At 39.8% G+C, this 23,736-nt stretch overlaps 1 protein-coding gene across 4 annotated transcripts in view; it reads left to right on the top strand.

The window, feature by feature from the left end:
- LOC104009232 (serine/threonine-protein kinase TNNI3K) overlaps window positions 1-23,736 on the top strand; it is a 107,515-nt gene that overhangs the window by 55,422 nt on the left and 28,357 nt on the right. For all 4 annotated transcript variants that reach the window (XM_087733111.1, XM_087733109.1, XM_009461189.2 and 1 more), the window contains 3 exons: window positions 16,266-16,318; window positions 17,716-17,768; window positions 19,005-19,137. In XM_087733111.1, the coding sequence (XP_087589237.1) occupies window positions 16,266-16,318; window positions 17,716-17,768; window positions 19,005-19,137 (239 nt within the window). The remainder of the gene's footprint in view (window positions 1-16,265; window positions 16,319-17,715; window positions 17,769-19,004; window positions 19,138-23,736) is intronic.

Below are 23,736 nucleotides of genomic sequence, written 5' to 3'. Positions count from 1 at the left end.
ACAGAACTTTTACCAGATCATATTTGTGAGGGTCAAAAGATAATTTGCTATGAGGACATCAGTTGATGTGTGGTGCTGAGAGTAGCTTAACTTCTGAAACTTTTTAGTGTGAGAGCAGAAGTTGTGTTTTCAGCATGAGTCCCAGTCAGCCCACAGGCACAATTACTAGATGAAAATCTTTACGACAACTGAAGAGAAAGACCAAGAGTGAAATTCTGACCCTCTTGTGTTAAGTTTTGCCAGTGGCTTCACAGGAGCCTTAAATTTTTTGCCTTAATTTTTCACATAGCTTGTAACCCTTTTTGTGAGTTCTGAAATCTAATGCAATGCATATAATGCATTAAATAAATCTGCAATATGGCTTCACAGAACAGAGAAGAAAATGAATCTTTCATGTCTCTACCCTGGAAAAGGGGTTATCCTTCCATTTTGAGAATAATTGGGATTTTTATTTTGCTTTCCAGTTCTGGAAAAAGAAGTTCTGACAGCTATCAGCAATGGTGACATGTATCAGCTTATTACTACTTATACCATGGTGAGGGATTGTAGCCACAATGATTATAGCACTTTAATAAAAAAAAGAGACCATTTTAGTATCAGTTTAATTTAAGCCATAACAGCTGAACATGGTTGGACCAAGCCTTTGAGCAACTAACCTTCATTTGATGGCTCTAACTATCTGTAAAAGTTTCTGAGAGCTGGCTTAGTGAGAAAGATGAAAGAGAGGATGGAAGCCTGGTGGTAATGGGGATGGTGTCTGCAACTCCTCTTTGTTATAAAATCCCTTATGAAATCTTAAAATAGCAGTTGCCTCTCATTAAACCCACAGTGTGTTAAAGGTAGAAGGATCTTTTCATGGCCCTGTTCTCTGGGAAAGGGACATGTACTGAACGTGCTTTGCCTGCCTCTTGTCCTGAGAGGGAGAAGCCCTTGCATCTGGCAGGCCCGCAGAACTACTTGCTTTTGTAAAAGCCAGGATGATTACAGACTTCTGATTCTTTTCTTGTTTTTTTCTTTCCATGGTTTCATGAAGAGAATGATGCTTGGTCTCACCATTTCAAACTGTGTGTGGCCTTAACAGAACACAATTAATTTCTGATTCTGCTGAACTCATTATTAACCTTCTGTCAGCTCAGATCAGATCAGATTTATCTTGCTGTATTTCTCAAAACAGAGGCTTAAGTGTTACCTTCTCATCTGTGGTTTTCAAATTTCCAAGTGCCATTGAGGCAATAATAGAGTTTTTGAGATGTACCTCCCAAGCCTTATTTCTGTGGATTATATTTTTCGCTTTAGAAAAGAAAAATTAGTAACTGTAGTGTTCACTGGTGGTACCAGACTGACAAAACCCTTCCAGAGACTACCTCCTGCTTTCAGATACGTCCATACACTCAGCACCCAGATGGGTATTTCAGCATTGTTTTGTCAGAAAGACTTATGCACGCCATGTAAAGAAAGGGTCTGTTTATTGATTTCTTGGCTTCTCTACAATACTGTCAGCCCAGGTCTTGACTATGTGTATCGTCATGTTGGGTTTATTCAAGGTCTATACAATACTTGAGTAGATTAAAGTTGAAGCTAGGGCTCAATACATTTTATTCACATTGAGAAATGGTGATAATATTTGTCCCTGCTGACAGAGGTCAAATTTGAACCAAGACCACAGAAAAGTCTGTAGTTTTGTATGATTCATGTGCCTACATTCAACCCAGGGTACAGCTTTCAAGAGTCTCTCTAGTTAATCCTTGCATTTGATTACTATTTTCATTTGACATCTGGTGGGGGTCTCAAAACAATTCCACATGTCATACTCAGATCACTTAAATATTTTGATGGAAAGCATATATGGGAGCTAAAATCAGATTAAAGATAAACTAAAAGAGTCATGGCTACATTGTATGAACCCACTACACTTTTATGATTAAATTTATCATCCCAAGGTTTGGGTTTAGGTGAAGCTAGAAGTTTTGAAGATAGTGATTTGTGGGAGTCCTGATTGGGAGAGCTTAAATTTTTTCTGTCCTAAAAACTGTTATCTGGTGAAATTTGTGTTCCTCACTTGACTATTCTTTCTCATATCTACAGCTCTAATATAGGCAAGTTACGCTTTTTTGTTGAGACCACCAATATTACTTTCATTTTCCCTTCATCATGCAAGCCATTGCCAACTTTTTAATTTCTTTGTTTTCATATACTTTTCACTCTCCTGAATTTACTTGGATCAGTCAACATTTTGATAAATACCATGTAAACATTGTTGCATCCACATTCATACACTTTTATGTTGTAATTTGCTCAGCCCTTCAAAAGCCATGTGCTATGAACGCATAGTGACTGGTGTATGAAAACATTCATCCTCAGAGTTACTGGAAGCATTTGACCTAGCTAAAGCATTTTGGGAATCTTTCCCCACATTCCCAGTTTGTTTGAAAATCTGTGTTTGTGATGCTAATTTCTAAAAGCCTTACTCTTTATTTGTTGCATGCAACTGGTGTTTTTCTGCTTCCTCTTGTGTGTTCTTTTCTGAAAATTAAATCAATTGCAATAGCTTCCTTGAATTAGTTAGTCAGTTTTCAATAGATTCTATATACACTTTTCCTGCTAAATGTCATTTTACATGGTCATACTCTATATTCCTGTACTGCATCTTAGATATAGTACATGTCTTTCAGTAGCAAACATTTACATAGCAAGTATTTTGTCTTTGTCCCCTAAACATGATTCTATCCAACTTTTATAGAGCTGTAAAGGATTGTAAATGTGGCAATAGCTCACTTTTCCAGCTATTTTTCAAGGTTTCCTCTCTCATCAAGTTTCTGTACCAGGTACAGAACCTCCTCTTTTCTCTAGCAAGTGTGACAGTAATTGAACAGTATCTTGCTGTTTCAGCTAGATATCCAGCTAGACCTAGTTAAACGTGGAAGTGGGGAGATATTATTCCAGCTCTTTTCAGCTTTTCTGGTTGCTAGCGTCTATGGCAGATGTCCTGTTCCTGCAGTAATATGTATTTGCATTCTGTGGTAGTATCACAGTGGTTTGAAAAACAAATTAATTAGTGTGTAAAAACTCAGGGTTTTTTTTTTTCTGCTAGAAAAAGTGATACTCACCACACTTCAGCCTATTTCTGAGCTGCCTGGAAAAGTACAGCTGATTCCTAAATTGTGGCTCTGTTAGCATAAAAGACTAGTGCAGTCGCACTGTGCAGGATACTAGGGACCGCATCCCTGTGCAGAGCTCATGCTGCCGAGGGCAGCCTGTGTGCAAAAATGTGCTCGCAGCAGCGGATCTGTTGCATGGCTCTCACTCTCCTAACCCCCCACATTTAAAGATATTTTAACTCCTCTTAGGCATGTAGATCCTTCCCTGCTGATTAGAGTGTCACAGATACCTTCTAAATAATCCTAATTTGTGCTGCATCGCGCTGCGTGGCTACCTCAGTGTTAGTGACTTCACAAAATCTTGACATACTTGAGTTCATCTTTCCAAATTGTGGTAAATGTAATGTTTTGTTTAGAACACACACATTGAGTTCCTTTTTCACTTGGCTGCTGGCTGTGTTTCATCTTGATCAAACACAGAAACAAACAAAGAAAATTAGTCAAAGCTTCAGTTTTGTTAATTCCTGGTATCTGTTCTTCACAAGTTTGCCTTCCATTTTCTATTTTATGTACTTACTACAAAGTGTCTCCCAGGAAACTGAGATCCATAAAGCTTTTTCAAAGTTTGAAAGAAAAGCTTACATCTCCAGACATCCTTCTAGCATAATAATGAATTTTGATCCATTGTTACTGTTCTGTCAGAATAAATGGATTTTATTGAGCCTTTTTAGAGAGCCCAGAAATAAATGTTACCTCTCCTGTACATCCTGAACTATAACCATGCTCACTCTTCACTGAGCAAATGCTTACTTCTTTTAGTGGTGACTGATAGAATACTGCCTGCCTCTGCCTTTGTAATCATTGTTTTAAAATCACGAATTCAGAAAGGCACACATCCCACCAAAAACAGCATGCTTCAGCCTCCATCGTCTGAGGAAATCGGTTCTCAGGAAATCGGTCTTTAGGTCATTTATAAGACCCATCTTCATCCCTTGCACCCTGCCAGTCCTGGGGAACACTCCAGCCAAGCAGCCTGATCAGGCCACACCAGTGTCTTCTGAGTTCGCGAGACAGCCCTGTGTCTCCCTGCCCAATGAAGTGAGTGTTAGGGATGCTGGATTTCGGAGCAAGGAAGGCCACAGCTGAGGAAAGCATCCCTTGTATGTACCTTTGACTTCAGGTCCCTACTCAGTGGCACTGATTTGGCAGCACCAGGCTTATCCTGCTCTCTGCTGTTCCCAGTGCCACCGGTTTTCCCCAGAAGTCACCCTTCTTGTGAGCTGCACCTGGCTGGAGGCCCAGGAGAGATGCTGCTGCCTTGTGTCGCACTGAGATTTGAGAGAGCACCCCAGCTTCAGGATAGTGTGAATGGAAATCCCAGCTGGGGCACCCTTCATGTTAGGAGGTTTTCTTTGGAGTGTTTCCTCTTAAAACAAAAACACAGAAAAAAAACCCATGAATTACCTGCGTATTCATGTCAGCCACAGGCTCCTCTTCCTTTTGCTGTGTCTCCCTACATGAAAAGGGATACGTAACCCCCTGCTAAAACGCTGCCTTCCAGGTTTGGTCACAGCCACATATCTACCTGGAATAAAAATTAGTGAAGCAGTCAGAAGAGTAGAAAGGGATAAAGAGGAGCAATCCCATTCCCTACAGCCACTAAAAGGAGAAGCAACATCTGTGTTTCTGGCTAGAGCATGATCCCAAGATCAGACGGGGGAGCAGGCAAGAGGGAAAGGAAGAGACAGAAGGTCAAGAGACAGTGTTCTGACCGGACGAAAATATGACTCTGCTATGCATGGTAGGAAAGTGAAGAGCTGTTTTGAAAATGCATCAGACATGCCTCCCTGCAGGTGTAGACAGGCGTGACTTTCTCTGTCTCTGTGTTGAGGTTGCTGGAAATGAAGAATGCCCGTGGCGCTGCGTATGAGCCAAGCAGTTTGCTGACAGGGCAGAGTGTACTGAACACAGCGTTGTATCAACACACGCACAGCCCCAGCGCCAGCCCGTCTCCCAGAGGGAAAATAACATCTGTCTGCATCTGCCCAGGGAGTCGCTGCTCTGGAGCAGACTGAGAGAGGCGCTCGCCAAGGGCTTCCCTCCATGGGGCCTCTTGAGCCACCCTGCCAGGGCATCCCCAATTCAGTCACATCCTCCATCTTGAGTCCTGAATGCAGCTGAGAAATCATCACTCAGCTCAGGCCTTATCTCACCGTTTTGAGAAATTACATTTATGTTTATGGTGCACCAATCTTCTGATTTTTATATTTCTATAAACAGAAGAGAGAGCAGGGAATCATAGCAAGGGTTTTAAGTCAGGATGTGTTGTGTTAAACTATTAAATCTATTTCTAAACCTGAACAAGCACCACAGTTAGGAGAGGTGTTAAAAACCTCAATTTGCAGGGAGCTCTATGGGACTCCTGTACATGAGTCAAAGGACAGAGACTGGCTCATGATTTATTTAGCCTGCTTTCTCTGCTACACACAGTCTGGTAACATGTGATTCAGAAACACTGCCCAGGGTTTGGAAGGGCAGCACAGAGATGTTTTTAACTGTTTTGAAAGCCAGACTCTTTAATGTGAAGGCTGTTCTGCTCACATGTATATGTTTTTGCAGAAAAAAGTCAATATTACAAGAAAAGTAATTTGGACACTGATGAAATCAATAAGTACTACGGCTCACATCAGAAGTTTGTATAGAGTAATATCCCCTGGAATCAATGCCCATTGCAGGATTCAACCATTTATAATTTCATGCTGATGTTGCAATGATCCACTGCAAGGTTAAGAATAAAGGATCTCCGAAGCTGTAAATTGAGTGAAGTGAATCAGATCACCTTTTAGTCTAACTAGCAGCTATCCTTACTTGAAAACTATTACTCTTATTTTTTGCAATTTACTGACCTCAAACTATGGTTTTCCAAACCCTAATATCTTACAGTTCGGCTTCTTTTCTAAAAAAACATCAATTGAGAGTGTCATGTTGAACAAGAAATGAACCTGAAATAATTCTGAAGACTGGAAAACAACCTTAGATTCAAAATAGTCTGTTTCTACACAGCCAGGAATGAAAGCACATCATTTTTCTCATATGGGGGGTATTTTTCAAACACCGTGCTGAATCTCTTGTTCATCCTGCTCTGCAGATAATAAAACCAAAAAGAATCATTTTAGTCATTGCTCAGCTTAGGACTGTGAGACATTTTGGGAGTCAACAAACCCAGTCCTCTGCTGTGAGAACCAACCATTTCAGAGTCTGGTATGTATAATGTGGGCCATAACTTTGGTTGACTAGTGTATACCTTTCAGCTGGAACACCACTATGTATTCAAGACTTTAAGGAAGAGATAATCTATAAATCTTTTCATAGCTTACCTTCACTTTAAGAGTTGCAAGTGCCCTAGATCTACCAACATCTGTTGATTGTCCTCTTCACCTTCTCTTGGACTACCATAGGACTTTTATGCTCTTAATGTAAAGTAGGTGCCTTCCAAAACTGTTGTGTTTGTTCTCTTTAGACAAGCTTTGCATTTTTTGTCCTAGTGATGACAGTGTAGGTGCTCACCTTAGTTTTTAGCCACTGTAAACCCTAATTCCAACTTGAAGTCACATAATGTTGTGAGTATGGCTTATGTTCCTAACTCCTTAGTGACCTCAATTTTGTTAGAGTAAATAAATGTTACGTGTTTGTGTTCAGCTTTCCAAATTATAAACAACTCCGTCAAACCTTGTGAACATGAGTCGCACCAGGAGTGGATGTCCTGTAGTTCAGGTGGATGACAATGTGAAAATACTGCAATCCTAAGAATGTAACTGCCTTTCTTTGTGGTGCATAAGAAAACTATGGTTATGGAATATCTCAAGCAGTAGTGAACAGACTGCACCAATATTCTGTTACACTGAATGCATCCTCTTGGTTCTAAGAAAGACCTCTGAAATCACTGGCCTGGCATTTCCAGCCTGCAGAACCAAGAGAGAGAAGCTGGTTCTCTGTTGTTGGTTAGCTACCTTCTGCAAAAGTGCTTATGTTTGCTACACTGGTATGAAAAGAAGAATCTTTCTATAGCCAGTTCTGAGCGTGAGTAACTAAAATTCGTTTGTATATGGGGAGGGAACACTTCAGTTCTGATAACTACATGCTGTCAAATTTGTCAGCAGTGTAGTAAAATGACACATCGTTTTGTATACTCAATATACTATGAAGAAGAAGAGGAGCAGGAAATAAGTGCATTCGAAAGGCTTTTATGGATCCATAGAAGCAAGAGCCCATATGTGTTTAAATATGCATATAGATGTTTATTCAATGCTTCGGGAATTAATGAATTCCCTTAGCAAATCCCTATGTAGTTTGTTGCATAAAGAGCTGCTTGCAGGCTGAGAGATTAAAGGGAGGGCATTGGAAAGCTACAGTTAATAAAATCATAGAATAGTTAATTTGGGAGGGACCTCCAGGATCATCTAGTCCAAAACATTCCCCAAAGCTGGACTGACTTCAAAATGAAATGCCTGTATGAAATCTAGTAATAGCATACAAAGCTGGCTTCAAACCTTATCTCTGGCAGAATATTTCATTTCATATGGCAAAACCTACCAGTAGATTAGACTAAGCCCCTTACAAAACAGAGGAGGGAAGACATTTTGGACTAGATTCAGTTTTGGTCATTTTGATTGACAGAGCTTCAATCCTTTGCTTCTCTATCCCTCCGTAAAGAAGTACCGCAGAAGAGGAAGCACTGCTGACAACAGCTTTAATTTCAAGTTCCACAGTCAGTCAAAAGCCATGAAATGGAGACTGGTATTAAGAGAAAGACAGATTTTCAAGATTAAAGTTTTGAAGATTCACTAAGCCGTATTTGCAGTGTCACAGTGCTCATAAAACCAGTAGTGTGTCCTAAATGACCAGGGAACGTGTCTGTCTTTGAGAGATGTAACCAAGAATGTCAAAGAAACTGATTTGATTTAATGCTCACTGCCATTCACTGGACATTAAAAGACTGTGAGAAGGGGAAAGGGATCTCTCTGTTTTGTCTGTCTGTCTTATTCCTTTTTTGTCCATTAAGGATTGGGCACATAAAAAATAAAATAAGATTAACAAAAGGATGTATACCTGATAAAGCCTGTTACTCCCGAATGGTTTAGTTCCACAACATATTGACAAGTACAAGAAATATACAAATCTTAATTTGTAGTGCTATGTAAGATAACAGAGTTGGCAAAAAGAAAGTAGTATCTACTCCAACATTTCCCATGTTTTGTAACTGTTTGCTCTTTTTCTCTATACTTTTGGCAAAGTAAATATAATTTGAATTATCTCTCCAGAATTAACATGTGCATTTAAGCTAAAACAAGTGTTGCCAAAGGGTATAATTGATCCATACCACAGAGACCCACAGCGAAAGAAAATTCGGAGATAATATGGCATGCTTACAAACTGTGCACTGCATCCCCCTCTAGTGACCAGTCTGCATATAAACCTTGGTAGGGCTGACTGGAAACTTTCCATCTGAAGTATTTTCTATCAGAGAAGTTATGTTTTCGTTTTGTTTTCAGTAAGGCAGGAAGTTCATGGAAATTCTCCCTCGGAATTATAAAAATTTTCCTTTTTACATGCCGTTGTTTGATAGTGGAAGAATGTAGGCTCCTAGGATTTATCGTAATTTATAATGTAGGCCAGCTTAGAGGATAAATTCAGAAAGGAACACTTCAGTCAGGTTATTTAGTTATGTCATTTTCTTTGCACAGCACATTATGAAATATCTGCTTTCCATCTTAATTCAGGACAAAATCAAAAGTTGCAATCTTGAAAATTTCCAGAAACACCTGGGCTTATTTCCCAAGCTGCTCTGCTAAATGAGTTTATTTCCAAGACCTTTGAGGCTTAATTTTTCTTGGGACATTAACGTTGTTTTGTTTGTATATTATCAATTTTTTGCAAATGCCTCCATCCCAGTGTCCTTTTGTTAATAATTCTAACACTTATGCATATGGATCTTACGGATAAATCTGAGTGGGTAGCAGACAATCATCAAGTCCTTGAGCTTCTTGTCATTCTTGTGAGCTGTTGTGTTCTTCTTAGGTAGTTGTGTTGAGATAATGGGGTTTGAGAATATGATACAAAACATCTGGAGTATTTATAAAACAGGTGTAAGTAGAAGATTGCCTGAAAGACTGTGTATGTATTCTGTGTGAACTTTTTAGACTTTCCAACCACAGTCAGTTAGGGGAATTTTGTTCTGTAGATTATTGTGGTGACATGTCAGTTGCAGATTTATTATGAGTTACAAGGCTAAAAGCCTTCCAGAGAGGGCTACATTTTAGTAGTGTGGATTATGTCATAACTATTCAGAAGATTATGCCAGTACAGTCAAACAGCCTTTTGGCTCCTTCAACATCAGGGAAAGTAACTGTCTCACCAATGAGGAACGCATCTTCTTTTTCCCAAATGTATGATCTGGTTCAGCCACGATTCTTACACCAAAGCAAGAATTTAGAGTCAAATGTCCTATGTTATGTGAGAGTTCAGATCAGATCAATGCTGTAGTTCCTAAAGGCCACTGCAGATTTGTTGCCTGTTGCCTTTTTCTGAAATTCTCATCCAGTCTTGTTTTAAATGTCACATTGTAAATTGGCTTCTGTCATTTCTCTTGGCGATTTTATTCTGGAGAAAAACGCTGACTATGAGTAAATAATTAATATTGATTAGTTACATTTGATTAATTAAAATTATTGATAATTCTGTAGTTCTGAAGTTATATATTGACATTGATTATGCCACCATCATGACCAGAAGGTATATTTATGTATAGCACAGGCAGGCCAGGAGTAGAAATAAAATGTGGTAGATTATTTTTTTAACTTCTGTTCATGTGGTTGGCCTTTGACAAATCACAGCTCAGCCCACATTTACATTTGCTACTGAACTACAAACTGCTGAAATAGGAATACCAATGAGGTAACTGTTTCTTAACACTTCTTCCGCCAAAAGAAGCTACCTGAATCTTCCAAATAAAGTTATGTGTTAGCTATTAAGTGCTACATCAAGCTGTTTTGCCAGAGATTCAGACTCTGTCCAACAAGCCCCTCCAGGCTCATTTGGGAAAGCAGTGAATGGGCTGCAATTTGGCCCTTAGATCTGAGCTCAAAACCAAGCAGAAACACTGCCAAGAATTGCCCTGCCCTACTGCTGACCTTCAAAAGTTAAAATGCTCCCTAAGTGAATAGACATGTGGCCAAAGCAAGATGTGGCTGTGCTCAAAGACACAATCCTCGCTTCCAGATCTCATTAGTGGTCAGGTTTCTTGACTGGGGCAAGACTGCAGTGGGGAGAGTGGGGTGAGCAGTGGTGGGAACTGCTTTGCTTGTTAAAGCGAAGAGTAGGCAGCGCAAAGATTATCAATACAAATACTCCCTCAGCTAAACTGAAAACCAGAATTCCCCCTTTGGCCAATCATGTTTGTGTATTTTAGTGTTCCTTTTCTGAATTTTTCAGGAAAATAATGCTTAGCAAATTTTGTTTCACTTGTAAGTGGCACATAAAACTCTCTGGAATAATGGCACAGAATGCCCCTTCTGCAGTCTGGTCCACCGGTGAGCAGAGTTCACTGCAGACCCAGGCAGACTCTCTAGACTTCTTTGCTCAAACCAGAGGAACACATATTACTGCACTTCAGAGGTGACCAGCTCCGTCCCCATGTATTAACCACCCTGGAAGCCAGGGCATACACACTGGTGAGCACGCAGAAAGCGGGTTGTGCTGTTGCAGTCTCTTGAATGCACTGTGAGAAATGGGTTTGTGCTGCCTCCCCGTCCTGTCAGCCTGGGATCGTCTCCAGCAGTGAGGTACAATGCTTGCAGGCACAAGCGGTGCAGCTTCGCACCACCCCAAATGAACTGAATCAAACCCTGTCTTTCCCCTTGCCTTCCTGAGATTCCTTCTTCATTCAGGCGGGAACTCACCAGAGAGGTCATCCTGACTTAGGACCCCATCCTTCACACCTGGCCTCTGCCTCCAGAGATGAGGAACCTGAGATAGCTGGCAGGAGGTTGGGTCATTCAGAAGACAGGCAGAAAGTGGCAGGGTGGTGACATCGTTTTTCTGTGTACTTTACTGCCTTATTGCCCAGCTACTACTTATGTTAAACACCAGGACCCTGGTCGCAAGTGCTATGCCAGTGCTTCTGGAGGGCTAGAGGGCAGATTTTGTCTGATGTATCCCCCCTGTGTGGGGACACATCCCCTGCGGCACTTCCTGGCTGCCCAGGCGGCTCTGGCTGGCTGTGCGAACAAGGACAAAGCATAGCCACTATCAGGTGGCAGGAGGTTATTTCAGTCCTCAGCCTCAGGCGTTGGCTTCAGCCCACCCCAGCCAGCAACGATGTTTTGTCCAGCCATCTGTGGCACTCCTCACAGAGACAAAAAGAGGGACAACGCTGCTGGGGGATGGGTCGGGGGGATGGAGGGACAGTGCTGGCAGCTGCGTGCGCTTCTCCCAGTGCTGCAGTTCACTCCCCACTACTGCTTGAAGCTGGGGGTGCAGGGGACAGGTACTTGTGGCTGAGCATTCGTGAGTTCAGAGGAACTGCTGCTTTAACCCAGTGTTCATTGAATCATGATGACTTTACCTGAATGTCTCACCATTCGGAGAGGAAGAAAGAAGCATCTGAAATTGCACAAGTCCTCAATGGAAGTACTGCAGAGCTCCTAAGCCCTCAGTTCTCATTTCTTGATTACTTTTCTCTATCCATGTATCTATTTTTGTGATTGGCTTTCGTCATGACCTTACAGAGCTTTTGAAAGGAGTTTGCTTGTGAGCCAAATACGTTTAAGCCACTTGGCTAACTCTAGAAAGCTGACAGCAGCACCCCAGCACAGCTGGGGGCTGCCCAGCCCAGTGCTTCGGGAGCCTGAAGGCAAAGGCAGAATGGCCTCACACACCCATGGCAGCCCCAAGGCTGCAGCAAGCAAGAGGAGGGGGCAATCGCACCTCTGCCACTCGCTGCGTAGGGGGTTATGGCCAAGGGTGAGCCCTGCAGCTGGTCAGAGGCAGCGTTTGTTGTTCCTCCTGTGAAAAGCAGTGTAGAACTGTGTCCACTCTCTCCCATAAATGTGATCTTAAAAAATTATGCAGCAAGGAGTAGAGTGCTGTCTGGTCTGTCACGTGGTTATAGAAAATCATCTGTGCAATTCTCACACATTTCTATTACAAACAGAAATAGTGAGAGACAAGGTATACTGTAGAGATGAAGATGATATAAAAACCTGACCGCAATTAGACATTCACTTTGAAACTCTTCTGTAAATTTCAGTTATCAATTGCTGCTTACTTAAGAAATGAAACCTCATTTCTATTTTTTTCAGGTTTTTTTTCTATTTTTTTCAGTTCAGGTTTTTTTCTTAATGAAATTGCAAAATGATAACTCAGAGCTGAGGCAGGAGGAAAGGTTAAGTTTAATTTGTTATAAACTGATGTTGCGTGCTTAATTTGATGACTATTTGGGTACTTTCAAACTACAGGGTATGACAGACACAAGAGATTACAGCTATTTGGGTTCTTGGCAATATCCTTTTAGTAACTATTAAGGAATGAGGCATCTCCGAACAAGAGTTTTACCATATCCTTTTTGGAAGGAAGGAAGTTCCAGCTGCCCTATAGCTCTGAATATTTTCCTACAAAACGTTCATCAAGGAGACAGAACCAAGAGCTTGGAAGTCACTTGCTTAAGTATCTGTAGTACATTGATAGCTTCAGGGAGAATACAGTGTCTTCTTTTAGGGTTAGACATCATCCTTATCAAATTAAAAGAAAATTAAATTCTCTGAGAACAGAGAGTTCAGCAGTGCCTGGACAGGCAGAGAATCCAAAGTGTCCCCAGTGTACGCTATGGACTGTACATATGGGCATCTTTACAACACTGTTTTTAACTTGAATGCAATCTGCAGGGTCCCAGAAGCTCTGCTTTTAAACATGAATAAAATTCAGTTCAACTCTGGTTTTCCTCCTTTGATGGAGCTGATATTTGTGCTACACATGCTGGCACACTCACTTCTTCCAAAGCCCTTCCTCTTGACAGGGGTCTCAACCTCAGAAATCCAGAGAGACTTTTCTGTAGGCAATGGCCATCCAACTGCCAGGTGATGCTGGAGAAGTGAGGCTCTTGAGCCATGAGTTTCAATCAAGGTGCAATAATTGCAGTGACTTTAGAGGAGCCCTTGTTTTAAGCTCTGTATGTTGTTCTGAGGAGGAAATTATTCCCTCCTCATCGAAAACATAAGTTGGATACTTATTGTAAATGCCAGCCACCTTGGAGCACAGCTCGTATATCCACTTCACCACTGCATGGGTTGGAATAGCACCACAGCTCTATATGCTGATACTCTCCAACTGTTGATGTATGTATAGACAGAGACCCATTCATCCTGGGACTGATTACAAGTCCCCTGGTATATTAATTGAATTGAAGTCTCCCTGGAAATGCCAAATACATAGGGATGGGGGTTTCCCACCATAAGTTCCTACAGAGCCAGAATTTCTTCTTATTTCCATTCTGCTTAAGCAGTAAAGTTTATGGAGATTGACCCTCAGTATTTGGTTTTCTGTCAGCACATATTGTTTCAAACATTAATTTCCAAGTTAACAGAAGGCATTTCCAAATCCCAACCCCGTGTGAAAGATTCCTGAGAAAGTTACAGGTGAGCTGGTATAGCTGTAGCAAACACATATCTATACTCCTGCATGAGAACACCCAATCTAAATCTCCAGAATTCAGGAGTTGCTACTTCTCTCACTTGTATCATCTAGTCTTTTAACTGTTCAGTCCAAGTCTAAGAATAAAGTGCCCCCAAATAAGAATTCATTGTTTTCCAAGGATAATGTTACTTTTTTGTCTTATTTGAAGCTATCAAGGTGAAAATGTGTAATAAATGCCCATTTGCTTCTTATCTAATCTGAGTATCTTCCTTTTCACAGTTTCAGTGTTAGAAATACTCTATTTTGATTTGGTTTCATTTGGTTTGCAGCTCTCCTGCCTACCTGCTCACAAGATGACACTTTAATAAAATAGATAAGGAATATTTATAGTCTTATGTAGAAATCTTTTTGTAGTTGTTTTGTTCATACCTGGAAGCTTATTTTTTTAAATCCTCTAATTAATAGAAAGGATGCATACGTAGGGTTAGATTTCCTCTCAGGCATTATCCATATCCCTCACTGTCTTTGAACAAATAATATGTAAATAAAGCTGAATTTTCTTCACATTACCTTCAATAAATGGGTTTAAACCACCACACAAATTTCGTAATTCACCTCTTTGGTTCTAGTAGTTTTAGGACAAATCCAGTAGATTTAACTTTAAGCCTCCAAATATCTCTGCTGACAATCTAAGGTAAAGTTCTGGTTATCTAAGCCTTTACATTCACTGAGGCCTGCAGTTGCTATGGTTTCAAAGATTTCACAGAAATCCATACACTTTCATAGGTGTCAGTACAAGTAATTATCTTCGATAAATGATTTCTCTGATCTCTAGATGTCCTGACAGAGATTGCCCCATACGTGTGCTGACCAAACAAGAATTTTTCTGCATTTATTCCTTTCTTCCTAACTCCAGAAACTCTCTGGGGCAAAGATGAAGACTTTATACTTAAATAAAAATCTAACATATATGTCAAACATGAATAGCATATTTTCCTGGGATTTCTTGTTGTCTGCAGTTCAGTTAGAAGATGTGGACATGAGCCTCACCCCAGCTGCAGTACACCTGAAATTCGAGGCATTTTCCATGGTGCACAGGCAGTTCTAGCTGTAGCACCTGCAGTCGGGGTGAGTAGAGGCAGGGAACAGACACAGGTCAGCTCTGCAGCCCTCGCACAGTAACTCCAGCATTTCCCAGAGGCATTGGGTTCCACAGCATTCCTGCCTGTGAAATCCTGCTTGATTAAACCACAGCTCCGACCACAGTCCTGAGCAGCATGGGCTCCAGTCTCCACAGGGCACCAGCCATTGCCCCAAATCCTTCCTTGCTACCAGTCTCGAAGAATGCTAATTTCATCATATGGACCAGTTTGCCTAGGGAACTTTGGAAAGAGATGCCACAAAGAGGTTCCACTACCACAGTCAAAATGCACTGTAATTTTTGCAAGTGTAATTTTTAAGAATAAATGCAAAATGTGGTTCTTTTGATGTCCAATAATGAACAATACTTTATGCTTACGACATAGACAATAAGGTGAAAGAGTAAAAAATCACTAAGTGCTCCTGACTTATTAAGCAGATGGAAATCTGACACTTTACCTGAGACTTGATTCAGGTCCAAAGTAACTTAGCACATGTCATCAGTTGTGCTCTGCTAGCTCTCAAAGACGTTATAAAAAGGGACACTGTAGAACTGGAACACAAATGGAGGGTGGGAGTGAAATCTTACCTCTAGCAACTGACAAAGCTCCATTACTGCCAGCAGGGAGAAGCTTCCATCCTAGATGCTGAGATAAGCTGCAGGATGAATAACATGTCTTCTTTTCATAAACAAATGGAGCTACTTTAAGAAATAAAGTACCTTTCTCTCATGAAAGTAACATTTGCAATATTAAGCATGGTTATTAAATTGAATAGGACTTACTATTGTGTCATCATTTTTTCACCTCAGCTAGTGGATTTCTTATGGCTTCTAGTGATCCATTCTATACGGACTCTTCAGATCTGTTCCTTCCCTTCTATACATCAGCATAAATTAGGAATTATCAATGTGAATTTACATTTATGTAAGCCTTAAAAGAGAAAAGAATCAGTCCATGTAATTTTATTTAAAGTCCATCACTATGTTTATATTCAAATACCATCTTTTTCACTTCACGACTGCGATTCAGTGCACATATTGAATAAAGCTGTTATACTTGATCTATTACTAATTACATAAATTGTTTTGGTCTAGTATTGATTAGAAACTGGCATTCTCATTTATGAAGCTATTGGGTTTGCCTTCTCAGAGTTAATGTGTACTTTATAACAATAAATATGAGACGTAGGTAAAAGTGGTTTATCTATAGACATTTATCTACTTAAGCAGGTGATTTGAACTCCTCAAGAGTTTAGCTATGAACCAAAAACTGTAAAATTTTCACCATCTTTAAGACACTATTAAACAGTTACCTATAATAATTTTCTTTTCCCCAGCCACAATATTCTCCTGTATGAGGATGGTCATGCAGTTGTTGCTGATTTTGGAGGTAAGGACTTTTTATGAAACATTTATAAATCAACCTCAAATTCTCTAAAAGTAAACATGTGCTGACTAAGAAAATGCTGAGGAGGTTGCTCTTCATTTTGTTATTATGAGAGGACACAAAAGGCTTTTAGGGATGAGAATGCCCCTGCTTTTTGTCTCACCTAAGTTAGCAGGTGCTGTGGACTACCCCACTGTTTATCTGAGAAGGAGGCCCAGACGATAGTGAGATGGGTACATCTCAGTTTGAGTAAGTTCTAGCAGTAGGTTAGAGGGAGAAGTTGAGTGAAAATGCCTGTAATAGAAGATGTGCCCTCCTCTTTCATGGCAAGCGCTCAGGATGTGAGGATGGTGTTATTGTGCAAGTCTGCCTGTTGGCAGCCAAGCCCCATGGCAATAGGACAGGTTTCTTTCATTTTAGTTAAAAGAGCAGAATGTAGCTCATTATGGACCTTAGTAACTTTGTGTTCAAAATTACACTAGGCTATACTTTATGCATCAGTATTTCACGCATTGTCTTGATGTTTATCAGTCAAGCTCCATGGGAATGCATTCTTGTTGGTGCAAGGGTGGAGTTTAGGGAGCTGGGCTTGACCTAACTCCTCAAGAACTACTTGACTTAAGACATGGCCATTGTCACTGTGCAGTATCACCAGAGATGTGATCAGTAGAGATGTATGAACATCAGCTTAATATAGGAGGAGGGTGGTGGCAGCACAACCATATATATGAGGGACCGAGTGCTGACCCAGACCTGCTATTATCCAGCCTGCTGAAACAAGGAGATAGCACAAGGCTTGGACCACATAGGAGTAGCTGCTTGTCTGGGACTTTGCTGACAATACTCTTATTCATACAGATATGTGAAAGGCATCTAAGTCCTCCTTGGGGACTTATTTATGTACCACATAATGTAGCATATACCACCTTCATTATATTCATGCACGATCTTGTCATTTTTTGGTGGACTGACATTTAATAGGACTGATAGGCTTCTATGGGATTGCATTTTGATGCAGGGCTCAGTGACTGTTTGTTGTAAATCTAGATACAGTTATATTAACCAGTACAAGTAACCATGAGGTCACAAATTCTGGGCTGGATCCTCAGCTGCTGTAAACTACTATTAATGTTGATGGAGCTTGGTAGATTTATGCCAGTGCTGAATTTGGCATGCAGGTTTCAGAAGACTCATTGTCTGTACGCATCCTTGTTGAAAAACAACTATCACAGTTCTCCTGGACTCTCAAAACCCCAGAGTTATTAAAAAACAAAAAACAAACAAAAAAAACAACAACAAAAAAACCCAAAACACTTTGTACCAAGACTTTTGTATAATAAGGTGGGTATCTGTATTGGCTTGACAGTAATTTGTTGTTGTTGTTGTTCTGTGTGTTTCAGAATCTAGATTTTTGCAGTCCCTGGATGAAGACAATATGACAAAACAACCTGGGGTTTGTTTCTTGTTTTGTTCCACATAATTAGTATAAAACATACAAGCAAACTCAGTTTAGAAGAAAATGATATTAGAAATATTTTTGTTGGAAAAGATGAACTGGTATAGTATTTTATGTCTCTTAATGTTTCTTTGTGGTTTTTTTTTCTCCCTTTAAGTCTCTTTAATAGTAGAGATGAGTGAATATATAAGATCTGCAACAGAAAATAATGCTTTATAAGGTCATCTTTGGAGCTCTATTGCCCCAAAAATCCTTACTAAAGTGTCTTTTTTTAAATCCACCCTTCCCCACTCACATACATATGTTGCTGGCAGGTGGTTCCTATTTCTAATAGGGAAGTAGTTATTCAACACTGGTTTTCTTTCAGAGTTCTTTTCTCCATTACAAGCCTATTGCAGAAAGAGTCAGCTTTACAAGACAGTACTGTTGTCTTCATAAGTTTTAGTCAGATGCATTCTGTGTGTCACTCCATGGTTATGAAAATTTGCATCATCATAATGAATAATTGTGGGATAGGATGGGTGATAGGGAATAGGACCCTAAAACCAGGGTTTGGCAATCATCTTTTTAACAAATTGCAGTAGGCATTCACTGTGTGAGGAGTGAGTACTGCTGCTGCAGACCTGGGTCCTGCCAGGGTTTGATGACGTCTCACTGAGAAGGGCTGGCTTGTAAAGAATGTAGATTAAGTTACTGAGGTGCAAGGAATCTGCAAAAACACCCTGAACTCATCACTCCAGTGAAAGGCTGGTTGCTTGTGAAACAGCCTCAGAATGGGCTTCTGCAGAAAGCAGTGAGATCCCAAGAGAGAAGGCACCGACCCAATGCAGTTGTCATCAATTTTTCCATCTAGCAGCTGGAGTAGTAGTTCATTGGTATTATATGGCATGCTCGGACCTTATGATGTGGTCTCCACACTTTGAGGCTGGTGTTCTGCTTTTATTCTATTCTACTGAGAGCACTACTCTCATGTTTAAAGCCTGATCGGTCTGGCTTTATGGCATTGAGACAGCTACCATACTAACGCCGTTACGTATAATGTGCAATAATATGCTGCCTAGACTTTGTGAGCTAGGTGAAAATTTTTCGTGGCAAATTTACCAGTTATGTTATGGAGCAATGGAGGCAAGGAAATAAGAAAAGAAAGGAAAACAAATATACAAATACAGGAAAAGATACATATATGAGGAAATAAACACTGTTAATGTATTATTGATATTTCCTGATGCACAGAACCTACGCTGGATGGCCCCTGAGGTGTTCACCCAGTGTACAAGGTACACCATAAAAGCCGATGTTTTCAGCTATGCTTTGTGCCTCTGGGAGCTGTTAACAGGTGAAATTCCATTTGCTCACCTGAAACCAGGTAAGATGCTCAATGAATTAATATTTAAATTTCTCTGAAGTAGAGAAGTAGCTACACTGTATAATATTAACTTGATACATGCAAAGTTTCACTTATTGATTCCTTCCTTGGTTTGGTTTTTTGTTTCTGTTGGGGGAATCATCAAATAAAGATTCACTTTTCTGCTATTTTGAGATTATACCTCCATGAAACTCCTTTGAGCGCCTTTGTGATGTTCAGAAGGTCAGCCTCTCGCATGCAAAATGCAGCTGTCATGAATATCATTGGCAATTGGCAATTGCCAGCTTTGTATATGACTTTCTACGCTGTATTAGCTGTTTTTCATATTTCTTTATTTCCTACTGCTAAAGTGATGCAGAAGCCAAATGTCTGACTCAATTCCACTTCAGGTTCCAGAAATGAAATACCTTTAGCTGTGAACCTGAGTTTCAGTTCTGAATCATTTTCGTGTTTGTGTTCCTTTTCCACTGGTCCTTGTTTCAAGACCATTTAACTGAAGATCAAACCGTACATTCCTGGGTGCAGTTCTTGTACACCATCATCCGTATTATCACAGCTTTCTATAAGGTTACCATTTCTAACATTAATCTCAGTTAATTCTGAATTAACCATTTTACTCTGTTCAAATTATGGTCTAGATAGGACTAGAAGACTCAAGAGGAGTTAAAGCTCACTGGGAGCATCATAAAGGAAATAAAAGGCATAAAAAAAGGTATAGGAGTACTGTTTCTCTCTCCCCCTTCCCCCCTTTTTTTTAAGATGCATTACATCAACTGAATGATAAGGTCCCTTTATCCTGACGTCCATGGGCTTGCTGGCCTTTTGTTTCTGCAGCTTTATAGAGAAGCATTTTCTGTCCCGTCTTTCTTTGCTGAGACACTATGCCTAGGCAAGGGCTCTTTCCTTGTCATCCACTGTAGTGATGAGTCCTTCCTTATCTCCAAAGCACCAACAGTTTGTCTGAATCCTATTATAAAACACATTTTCCAAAGACCATGTTTGTGCCCACAAACATGGGGATGCAGTTTTCCCAAAATGCTCAGGTTTGATCCAGGTCTGCTCTCCTTAAAGTGAGCCCACCTACCACCTAATTTTGGTCCTCTCAGTGGCCTAAGTAAGTGTAATTTTCCCCCTTCCATGGATAAGGAAACTGAGACATTGTACAAGGCCACAAAGCAAGTGATTTTTTAGATGCAAGAGTCATGGTTTACAGCTAGTTCCTAGTCTCTGTGGTACCTCAAACTGTTCTGCTTGTGAAAGATATATTTGTGCACAAAAAAAGATATTGAATGTGCACATCTGATTTATATATATGTTCTGCAAAAAACAGCTTAGCTTTGAGAGTATTGTATATTTTATAGTCTATATAAAAGCCCCACATTTAAGATATATGTTCAGATAACGACTATTCAGTTAAATACAAATCCCATATTTTTCTCAAAGTATGTATTTCAAGGTGAGGGATTTTCTTCATGACAATTTTGTGTATTATCTGCAGAACACTAACTCTAATTATGAATCACTGACTTTTTTTCTGGTTTAGAGTTACCTTTGTGCAGGCTTAGAAGTCCAGGAAGCCATTCTGGTGAAGTTCATTGAAATAATTAGATATTTAAAAGAATATATGATTATAAAATTTGATTATAATGAAAACTAGATGTCACCCATTGAAATAAAAGTGATCACCCCATCAAAAGCAATTCCATGTTCTCTACTGAATCTAGTACAGTATCCAAGTATATAAGTGTATGCTCTACACTGAATAAGATATCCATTCATCAGATTTCTATTTCATGAATAAGAATAAACATTTTTATAGGTATTGAATCAAAGTCACTACTTAATAGATGTTCTATTTGATAAATTAAAACAGGTGCATTCCCCAATTAAATCACTTCATCATTAAGTGAAACATAATGCTTGTTGAGGTCCACATCATGCAGTCCTGTGGAACCAAAGCCTGCAGCATGTCTTCTGGTTAGTAAGGAAACCTATTAACATGCTCAACAATCACCTGTAAAATAAACAAGGTGAAAAAAACATGAAGAATGATGGTTCTGAGAAGTATCTGGAGAATGCAAAACTTAATATTTATTAAATATAGAGATTATTTCTTTGCTTCTTTCTTCAATGCAACCGGCTGATAATTGTGTCATTATCAGATTGGTATATTATTAAGGCCCAGGCTACACTGCAAGTGCCATTCAGGTTTGTAGCCAGTTTAGGAAGCAGTTGGGATTCACAAGCGGGCTGAGACTGCGTGAGCATGGAGCACAAATATACGCACAGAAGGCACAAGATCTGTATTTTACGTAAACACAGTCCTACTGGGGTGATGCAGTGCTTGTGAGAGAGCGTAGACAGAGTAGTAGTTTTGCAGATCAGTGCAGGTGGATGATGTGTTTGATCTTTGTCATTGTTGTCACTGTTTTCCTTTGGGGATTGTGTGGCTGGGATGGAGGTTCTTCAGCAGATGTGCTGATGTGTTTGTTGCCCACTTGCTTGAGCTGTGGTTGAGATGACTGGGTCCTTCATCAAGTTAGAAACCCATGAATGGTTCCCAGGCCAATCCCATCCTGTTTTCCGGAGAACCATGGCTCAGTTCTGTATTCGTGCGGTATGTATATCTCATGTATGCTTGCACAAGGCATGACTGCAAAGGCATCCTTCGGTGCTCTAGGCACAGTCTTCATGTAGAAACAGATGTTGGCAGTTACCTGGTGTACAATATTCCATTGAAAAGACATTTTGGAAGGCTCAGGGGACAAGAGGACACCCTCTGATATCTGAAGATCCTCTTCCTTAGCTTTTTTCCACAGATGGCATTCAATTCACACCTGTAAAACTGTCAGCATGTAAGCTGTGGGTAGCGTTTTGTGGGGAAACACAGGGATATACATGTCTGGAAATTACAGGTGTGAAACTAGATTCAGAAACTGAACCATTGCATCCCACATAGCAAAAATAATGCAAAGATGACACTTGCACAAGGAAGTGGCACATTACAATTATAAACATACAGGTATCCAATATAGGAGATGTTGATCAACTTCTGCAGTTACTACAGTTGTTTCCCTGATCCATAAACAAGAACAAATTGAAATAACATTTTGTAGGTAGGCTATCATTGATTCCTCTCATGGCTTATAGTTGCTGTGACCCAGAAGAAAGGCAGGATCTGACCAACCAGTCAAACCAGAAAATACTCAGACATTTAAGGATATCACATAGTAGAGCTGGAAAGCATCACTATGATCAGAGTTGTGAGGACCACCTAAACTCTTTTCTGTTTTGCTCATTTTTGAGAAGAATGGATTCTCGTCATTTAATTCAGCCATTCTAAAGTACTTTTTAACAGATATATTTTTTTAGCTGAAGAAAAAGCCTACTGACTGTGAAAGGAGAGCCGAAACAATAGTGACACAAACAAACTTTGTAAAGTATTATAGAAGTATACAGAGTCACAGAGTGTGTTTCTCCCTTTCTTTTTCTAATTTTGACCCCATTAAACTGATGGAATAAATCCTATTGACTTTGATTAGACAAGGTTTTGCCAATAGGTAATATATCACTTATATTATGTTTGGCAGAAAAAAATGCAGCATTTTTCATTGCTATCTTAATCTGATTTGCATTTGCCTTCTTTTCATAATGTCTGCTAGGCAAAAGATGAATCCAGCAAAAGATGAATCCAGTAGTATCTGAGTCATGTCTTCAAAACTTCTTTAGAGTGGAATCAAAATTAGGCAAACTGTGTTTGCCCCTCCTGTCTACATATAGTTACAGTATCACAGGATTTATCTGATATTAACATTCTGAAATATCATCATGCAGACAAAAGCTGCAATGAGGACAGACAATGGCTGAAATTAATCAATTCTTATGATGAATACTGTGATGAGAATGGGATATGGTTAAAAAAATTAGACCATTCTTGTTACAATCCCATGGTTGCAATCTTACAGTTCCCTGCATATCCCATATACTCTGATCATATCATTTTAAAGTGTCAGGCAAACAAAGGATTTTACTTAGCTTTTGATATGCGTTCAAAATACATTTGTTTTGACTTGAAAAAATTTTGCTCAAAAGGAATGAGAGAGACTAACCATATCTTTGGATTCACTAAACGTGTTAACCCAATTAGGAAAACATTTTTGCAATTTTGTCTCAGTCAGTAGTGGCTTGCACTTATAAAAAGGCACTCACTAGATTTTTACTAAAGAAACATTTAGAATTAATTTTTGTTTTAGACTGTAACAGAACTAGCCATGGGTTATTTTAAGAGATCTGAGTCTGTCATGAATTTATCTGCAACTGGAGTATACCTGACACCCTGTCTTAATAATGAAGATAATATTTTTTTTTTTAATTTATTTGTAGGTTAACTCATTTTTTCCCCCAAAGGCCTTTTTTTTTTTAGGGTTTATGCTAAATTAGGTTGTCTTCATCCATGCTCAGTCTTAACAGCAATGTGTTTCCATTCAGGGTTATAGACTACCTTAGCTATCTTTACAAACAGTATGGATTGGAAAGCCTCTTTTAAGCTACAAGGCTTTATCTACAGGTTTGATGGTTCAGCCTTTCTGTACCTGCCAG

Source organism: Nipponia nippon, unplaced genomic scaffold (assembly GCF_047370975.1).
Source record: "Nipponia nippon isolate SJK-2023a ecotype South Korea unplaced genomic scaffold, ASM4737097v1 scaffold_5, whole genome shotgun sequence".
Taxonomy (NCBI): Eukaryota; Metazoa; Chordata; class Aves; order Pelecaniformes; family Threskiornithidae; genus Nipponia; species Nipponia nippon.
The sequence above is the reverse complement of the archived record's forward strand: the minus strand, read 5'-3'. Positions and strand labels throughout refer to the sequence as shown.